Consider the following 8908-nt stretch of genomic DNA (forward strand, 5'->3'; position numbering starts at 1 on the left):
CAGGCAGGCAGGCAGACAGATAGATAGATACTATTGATCCCGAGGGAAATTAAGGATTACATTTATTTTATTTCAAAAGTAACCATTAATATTTTAAATTAAAGTTCTGCAGCAAAGATGAAACAGGCTGAATAAAGTAGTTAAAAGCAAATCTTGCTTAAAGTCTTTGCACTTAAAAAAAAAAAATGCACCTACAATAGAGGGAAGGAAAACACACAAATGATCTATTTTCCTCTTAGCTGGCTCTTTCAGCCTTTCTTTTACTGAGACCACATGAAGTTGTACTGAATATCATCACAGCTGTGATTCGGTCATAGGCACGAGGTTGCAGGCTGAGTGCCGCTGATAAAGTGATGATATTCAGTACAACATCACTCCCTCTCATGTGATATTGCCTAAGCAGCTCATCTAGCAGATATGGTATACAGGACAGCAAAAATTGCCACTCACTGACATTGCAGCTCTTTATTCCCAGCCTGCCCAACATATGTCCTTCTAGACTCTGAAGGAGTCTTTTACTTGGCCTATGTGTAAGACTTTCTCAAAAGCACCTTCCATTTCTAAAAAAGGGAGAGTAAATCATGTCGAACGTAAAAACTCCCACATAATCATAAATATCCTTTTTCAGACAAAATAAAAATGCACTGAGCTCTTAGCCATCCATGAGCTAATTGCGCTCAAGAGGAAAATCAACTTTGGAAAAACAAAGCAAACCTCTTTTTCTTTTAAATCTGTTCATCTTAGGCCTAACTTCTTTTTCAGTGATATGTAACTTACAAACACACTCATAGAGATGATTTTTGTACCAAAAAACTTAAACACTGTAACTGTGCTCCTGTGTTTCTGTCTCTTTTTTTCTGTGTAACTGGCATGCAAGTTCCAGTCTAGTAAACACTGTATATTTGGGTGGAGCTTTGGCTGACTTGGCAACACTGCCACCCTATGGTGATCAGCTTCAAAAAACAGCACTAGGTTTTCTAAAGAATCTTAAATGGAAAAGGTTTATTAATAAAGCAACATGCATCGTCAAAACTTTTACTTTTACAACTATTAATTAACACAAATTACATAAACATACATACACAAAAAAAAAATCTTTTTATTTATTTACATTTTATGATATGCAGAACATAATTAATTCATATCATTACATGTAGTTGCTTATTAAAACAAATGTATTGTTCTGGTGAGAACAGTTTGTTTATTTGGTTTCAGCTTTCTTGTTAATTCCTTCATACAGTATCTCAAAGAAATTGGAAGTTAATGTTAAATTTGTTAACCACATTTTTCAGTGGACAAACCTCTGACTGAAGCGCCACTTTTTTAGAAAAGTTTCATCAAAGGGAATTAAATAAATTAATCTCTTATCTTTTCGTTGGAGACCTAGTCTCAAATCTCTGGAGGTTCAATGACTCTGAGCAAGGCTGAGATGCAAGAAATGGCAGGTTCAGCTTTTCTCTTGGTGTGTGAAAGTCGTTTCCCCCTGAGGGCCAAAGTCCTGACTTACAGCATTTTTAGATTTTCCATACCTGGACACCTCTCTGATCTTTCTCCCTCTCAGTTCCCCTTTCTGTTTAATTGTTACAACTCTTCCCTCCTCTATACCCATTCTCTACCTGCTTCATTCTCTTCAGCCTCCTCCCCACCCGTCTTGGTTTGACACCTGACAGCCAAAGCAGGACAACTGGCAAACCCTGAGTCCCCTAGTGGCTGCTCGCACTGTACCACAAAGACTCGGTACAGCTCCAAGAGGACAATGAGGATGTTCTTGCAGGTGAAGAAGATCATCAACTGGTTGAGCACTTGCTCTTGGACCATGAGGTAGAGCCTGTAAAGCAGGAACGGGCCATCTTGCAGTCCCACCATGAGCAGCAAGCTACACACTTCACTGGAGCAGCAGGAGGCAAACACTGATGGAGCACCAGAGCAGCAGGAGAGATCACTCATACTTCTCTGTAGGGACTGGTTTTTTGGACTTTGTGTCTGGGTGAGCACCAGAGGAAACTGCATGAGAAGAGGGTCAGGCCAATGATGACAACCCCTCTGTTGGTTTTCACCTCAACTTCCCTGAAGGTATCGAAGATGTCAAGGATGTCTGCACCCAGTCCGACATAGACCATAAGTAGCTGGGAAAGCTGGTCGCGGGACATGTCCCCTTTGGGCATCAGCCAGCGCCCAAGAACCAACACCATGAGCATGGTCTGCTCCAGTCCAGCCGCCCAGTTCTCTGGCTCCATCTCCATGATGCCCTGGTAAAAGGAAATGGTACTGCCTGGTCATGTCAAAAGTATTCATCAAATTGCACAATATATTTTACACAGTTTGCATTACGGAGCAGAGAAGTCCTGTGGTTTTGTATTGGCCTGATATTTAAATTCCTTTTTTAAAATAATTTATTTATACCATAAATATATTACAATTTTATGTAAAAAGAAATACTGTGTAATCAATCACATACATTCACAATCCTCTATACAAGAAGGCAGGTCCTCTATTCTAAATATTCTGATGATGTTACTCAGATGCGCATTGTGTTGGGGTTCCCTGAGTCTATCCTGTCAGCAGCCCTTGACAGTATGCAACATTCATGAAACACTACTCCTTTAAAAAAGATGCCACCCAGCCTCAAGCACAGCCAAGAGGCTAAAAAGATCCCAACCCCTATATGAAAAACAACCGCAAAAAGAGAGAGATCAATGAGTTCTAGACTTCATCTCAATTATTTTTTTTACACATTTCCTGCAACTAATAGTTTATCCTAAATCTTATCAGATATAAGGTGTTCATGTGGCTGCATGCAGGGTGAGGCAGGGAGGGAAGGTTTGTGGTTGGATGCATACCGCTGTGATGGGGATTTGAGTCAGCAAATAAGGCTCAAGGCCTGAAGAATTGTTGACAGGGAGTTTGGACTGCAGCAGGCTCAGCTCCAAAAACCAAATGGACGGGATGACAGTACTGAGGTAGAGGAAAACCATGGGGGAGAACCTAAAAGAGGACAGCCAAAGTAGAAAGAAGAGGGGGGTATTTTTAGTGACAATTTTTTTTGCCAACCGCTGAAGAAGAAAAAGCCCCTTTTTTTTCCAAAAGAAGCAACGCATTTCAGAAAGGCAATTATACCCATCATATATGCAAATCCCACTTGACAGTGCAAAGCCTTCTTCACGAGAACTTCAAAGTAAGACTCTGTGAGAAGGAGAGAGCCCTGAAGAAAATGTGGGTCTGAGAATGTTCACTGCATATATGCCAGAGAGCTTGAGTTTACGAATGGTGTTGAACATGGCTTGATGCTAAATTCTCATATCTTTTTTGGGGACTCAGAATAAAGGAGACTGTCAGTTTATTTTTTCTCTAGCCAAAGAAACAGGTAACTGGTTGCTGGTCACACAACACTTTAAAAAACATTTGCTCCATGAGTGAATAGAAGAGAAAGATATGTGACAGAAGCACTGAACATTAGCTCGCAGAGAAAGAGCATTAAAAAGCAGAGGAGTAGATTTGCTTTTGATAGACAGTAAAAAGAAGAAAAGCAATAAAATACAATAAAATACAATACAATAAAATAAAAATAACAGTAAAAGTGTCACCACACTACTGGGTATTAAAAGCCATCCTAAATAAATAGGTTTTCAGTCTAGATTTGAAGAGGCCCAGGTCAGAAATAAGACGCATTTCGGCGGGAAGCTTATTCCAGAGCCTGGGAGCAGCAACAGAAAAGGCTTGGTCACCCCAGTGTTTGTATTTTGACCTGGGCACTTCCAACAGAAGTTGGTTAGACGACCTCAAAGCTCTACCGGGCTCACGAACGGTTAAAAGCTCAGCTAAATAAGATGGAGCAAGGCCATTAAGAGCTTTAAAGACAAACATTAAAAGTTTAAAATCAATTCTATAATGGACAGGAAGCCAATGAAGGGAGTTAAGAACAGGAGTGATGTGCTCTCGTCTGTTAGTGTTGGTTAAGAGACGAGCAGCAGCGTTTTGCACAAGTTGAAGGCGATTAAGAGAAGACTGGGAGATGCCAACATAAAGTGCATTGCAGTAGTCTAATCTGGAACTGATTAGAGCATGGATGGCTTTCTCAAGGTCGTGACGGCTTAAAAACATTTTTACTTTGGCTAGGAGATGTAGCTGGAAAAAACTAGTCCTGACAACATTGTCGATTTGTTTATTAAGCTTCAGTTGTCTGTCAAAAACCACCACAGATGGGTAATAAAATGTTGAAAAAGTTACAAGCTCAGAAGTTATTTACTCTTCACACAAAACAGCTTAGCAAAGCCTGTATTCATCACTTTACAGAACAAAAACAATAAGCAAGCAGTTGATTGTTTTTTAAGTATGTTAATAAATTATATAAAATAATGAATATAATAAGTAAAATACACTTTATGGTGCACCAAGTAATATGCTTTGCTGTGCCCCTTTCATTAGTGCAGCGGTTGTATGTTTTTTTAACTGTACCTTAATTTCGGGCCTATAGTGAAGCATATTATTCTGCACCTTGGGCTCTGCCACTGTCAGATTTTGTTCATTGTTGTCAGGATGAGTGACTGTACTGCTAATAGTGTCTGTTGTTTGAGTGTGTGTTCAGTGTTGCAAATTTCTGCATGCAAGTCAGTCTGTATAGTTTAATCTTAAACCATAATGTTAACATTTGGAAGGGTTTTGTGTTGCGTTTGAAAATAGGGCCAGTCTTTTACAAAAGCAACATGGGCAACAGAAGCAAGCACTCAAACCATCCACCCTGCCATTAATGGACTACCAACTGCAAAGTAATAAACTAAGTAATTACCTTTACTTATGCCCAGCTAAACCAGTTTACTGCTTCTAATGCAACAATAAAATCCAATTTTTGTGAAGGTCCAATATCAACCCAAATTTTTTGGCCTAATCCTGTATGAAACAATGTGAATCATGTGTAGAGTCATGTTATGTATGACTTAAATTACCATTTCCACTCTGCATTTTGGGTGCACCTCAGAGTGACAACCATCTCCACACCAAGCAGAGCCACGCCAGTCAGCAGCAGCCAATAGAAGGGCTCCTCTTTAACTGCCACCACACGCCATACTGTCACTACCCCATGGACTGCAAACAGGAAGCGACTCAGAAAAGCCAGCAGAATGTTCAGGAGGTGACACATTGTGTACCCAGGGAAACCTGGATAGAACAAAAAATTCAAAACTAAGTATGCAGCCTGAGTTTAGTCTACCTACAAATACATTTCCCCTTTTATCTTCCTCTTTTCTTAATTTACAGTATAATTACTAGTTGATGGTACTCCTGAACGACTGATGTTACTGATTTACAGTCCAATCAGGGAGCATAATAATTCCCCACAATAAGTCGCTATTGGGAAAATTCAATTTCTGTACCATGTTTTTCTAAGAACAGATCAGTCTAGAAAGGTTGCTGACCTTTACGTTAATTAAGCATTTTGGCAAAAAGCTTATACAGCATACATGGGAGTGGATGTCAATAAATATAACATTATGAGTCAGCAATTTCAGGAAATTTAAACTGATTATAAGATTGCCAAGACAAAAAAACAAACATATAAGGGAGAACTACTGTACCCTTCAAACCTCTGTGAACAGTGTCTCTAAAGCTGAAACTGTGGACTGCTTTTTGTTGTTTGGGAACACAGTTTTACTATTGTTTTATTGCAACAACTTAATGTGGAACAATAAAGGTTTTTTGTAGAGAAAAGACTGGACAAGCATCAAAAGTTGATTACATGTTTTGCATTTTGCAATAAACTCATACAGAGTGGTCAGTGTAAGGCTGCCATAAACCAAACCAGCCATGAACAAATTGTAAAAATGTATGTAACACTCAGTATCATTATACATTGTTCAAGTTCAGATTTCATCATCAATAACTATTGCAAGATGTCAGTGGAACAGTTTCTGTTTTTAATTAATCAGCAGGATAAAACGTTTTTTGGGAAAAGTCAAAGCAAGCAGTGATTAGTAAGCAAGAGAAACTGGTTTGCAGTCAATATTAAAGGGCTTCAGGAGGCTTTACAAGAGTTTGCTCATGGCTGATCCCTGGATCTTTGTGGATTATTGTGATGGCTTGATAACTTTTAAGTGGTGCCAAAATGGGGCCATCCTTGTTGCCTATAATTTAAAGATGCATACCATATAACCCAAGTCATATCCCTCTTTATGTTTCCTTATGTTTCCTGGTGGTATGTATTAATACTGTCATCAAAAAGGAACCAAAATGTATGTCATGTTTTGTAAGACATCCTTTATTGAGGGTTTGTGATTGGTGACTGTATTAGTGATTGTTTCATCATCTACTAATGCCGTAGAGATCAGATATAGACAATTTCCTTAACAACTTTTGGGTAGCCAGGTTGCTACAGTTATCAGAGTTAGAATTAGTCAGTTCTGGTTTATACGCACAACAACCAAAGTTGGCCCCTCCTTCATGGCTCAACAACACCAGTAACTCAATCTCACATCAATCAAAATATACTGGATAATTGTGTATCTAGGAAACAGGGTTAAAACCAACAAGAATGCATACAGGAAATATGGAGGAAAAAAATGGTTTTCATTAGAAATAGATTAATGGTTGTTAGTCATTAATAAGCAATGAGCAAAAGTAAGTGACTTATTGTGGGTAGAAACTGTATACAAAAGTCCATCAGTTCTGCAGTTGCAAATGCTTAATTGTCCAACATTTTATTGGAGGGGTATTACTGAATTACTGATGAATCAAAGAGCTAAAAAGACAATGAAAGGGAAGATTAGCATTATAGATTTTATAAGAAGCAACCTAAATCTTTTGCTATCATTTGATTTTTACTGATCTGTAAAGCATCAGTAAACACTCTTGGAATGGAAGCCTATGTTTTGTAACACTAATCTGTTATCTGCTGTGCCTGAGTGTTTTATATTGTAGTTTGAATACAAATATGCCCTAACAACATTCTTGAAATATATATGGTGCTGTTGAATGCAGTACATACCAAAAGAATTAGCTGGATTCCTCGTTGAGATTAATTTCTTCAGTGTATTTTCCAAAGTTTGCAGATGATGCAGACTGCAGGAGAAAATGAAAGTACCAGAAAAGCAACACAGAGAGACTAGACCTGTACTTTAACTGACAGCCACCCCCCTCACTCAGGCCTGACAGAGGTATGTGTGTTTGTGAGTGGGGAGGTGTATATATGCTCAGTGTGGTGTGACTCCTGTTCAAGTCCACCAGAGTACAGTATCAGTGAGCTGCAGTGTGTTGCATATGTGTGTCTCTAAATGTCTATGCGTATCTATCCCCTCTGAGCTATTGTAAAGATAATGGTTCCCCAGCCTCCGGCCCACATCTTCATTGCAATTGGTCATCGCTCCCGGCCCAAAAAATAGTTATCTCTTGAGAAGAAGCCAGCTCCCTGTTCAGAGATTATCCCTGCCCTGTTCCCACCCATGCCTATCCTGCCAGTACAGCTAACACTGATAACAGACTTGTTCCCTGGCCTATGAACATACAAAAACATGGAGCAACAAGATAGAATGGAGACGCTAATGGCCCCCTGAGAAATCACTTTTGGGTTTATTGGTATGTTACTGGTATGCATCGGAATGAGGATTAAAGGAGAAAAAGGACAAGTGACTAAACAAACCATGTTCGTAGAATCAATACGACTATTTATAAATCACAGTCCACTTGGAAATGTGCACATGTAGTTAATTCATCCTCTGTATGCCCACATTCAACTATAAATTGTCAATGCAAAGCACCTCATTACAGTAAATCCTGGCAGTAACCAAAATCATTATTTAACTCCTTAAAGAGGCTTTAGAATGAAAATTAAACTATAGATATTATTAATCATCAATCAAACTCTCTGGCACGTGCACATAGAGATCTCAAAAGGTAACTGACCATCAGAGCCCTCTTGCCTGGTGTTAATTGTATTAGCCAATATCCATATTATTTTTCAAATAATATGATAAGGGAAAGGTAATATGTGTCTGACTGCATCAGGTCAATGTGCGCTTTTGTGGGCGATGTGTTACAAGGGCTGTCCTTATGAGGCCAATGACAATGTATTTGAAAGCATGTGTGAGCTGCGGAGGAGCAGCCCCGCTTACTCCCCGAACAAAGTATCCAGAGCCGTACAGACAGAGAGTCACGTCAGTGGAGGTCCAATATGCTCCATTATCCTCCATTGTGAAGTCGCAGCTCTCTCTCTCTACAGCTGTGAAAGTACCGTCACTCACTCACTCACTCAGTCAGTTACTCAGTCAGTCACATACAGACCCACGTGTAGGGCTAACCCCGGCGGTCAGCCAAAAATACCAACATTCTCGAACTTAGGCTAATCTGCTACTCCTTTTCTACTCCAATTTCCTTTTGTAATTAAACAAGTTTTAAAAAGGGATCTGACAGTAAAAAAATATCGCCAGATCCCTGCAAACACAGAAAACAATGACTCTGGTAAACCCCAGAGTGGTTAGTATGTATTTGTACCCATTGGTTGGGCTGGTCTGCTTGACCAGATTCAGCACATATAGATCCAAAAGCACAGGGAAATCTATATGAGTTAATTACATTGCATTCACCAAAGTGACAAAATCCTCATTCATCCTGTTTACCTTCAGTCCTCCTACCATTATGCACCAAGGGATCCTTCTGCTCCAAATTCAATAAGGGGAATATTCTTTACAGGCCAAGGAATCAATGCCCCAATCGATGAAACAACGGTTTAATGAACCCCTGGAGTGGTTAGTATATATTTGTACCCATTTTTTGGGTTGGTCTGTAATGCTTGACTAAGTTCAGTACACAGATCCAAACCCACAGCCCTGGGGAATCTTTATCATCACCACAAAAGTGTCTCCAGTGCACTCTGTGGGCCTAACAGCATAGTAGAGTTAATTTTATCAATTTTGCACACATA

At 39.4% G+C, this 8908-nt stretch overlaps 1 protein-coding gene across 1 annotated transcript; it reads right to left on the minus strand.

Annotated features, from left to right (window-relative positions):
* Window positions 1–1380: 1380 nt before the first annotated feature.
* LOC138589226 (transmembrane protein 26) lies at window positions 1381–5137 on the minus strand. The gene is given in 4 exon segments (XM_069659428.1): window positions 1381–2012; window positions 2015–2249; window positions 2841–2985; window positions 4944–5137. Coding segments are annotated over 4 exon segments (987 nt in total). The 3' UTR covers window positions 1381–1599.
* Between the last annotated feature and the right edge of the window lie 3771 nt (window positions 5138–8908).

Source organism: Semicossyphus pulcher, unplaced genomic scaffold (genome assembly GCF_022749685.1).
Source record: "Semicossyphus pulcher isolate SPU_LCO1_2020_fin unplaced genomic scaffold, fSemPul1.0.p SCAF_13, whole genome shotgun sequence".
Taxonomy (NCBI): Eukaryota; Metazoa; Chordata; class Actinopteri; order Labriformes; family Labridae; genus Semicossyphus; species Semicossyphus pulcher.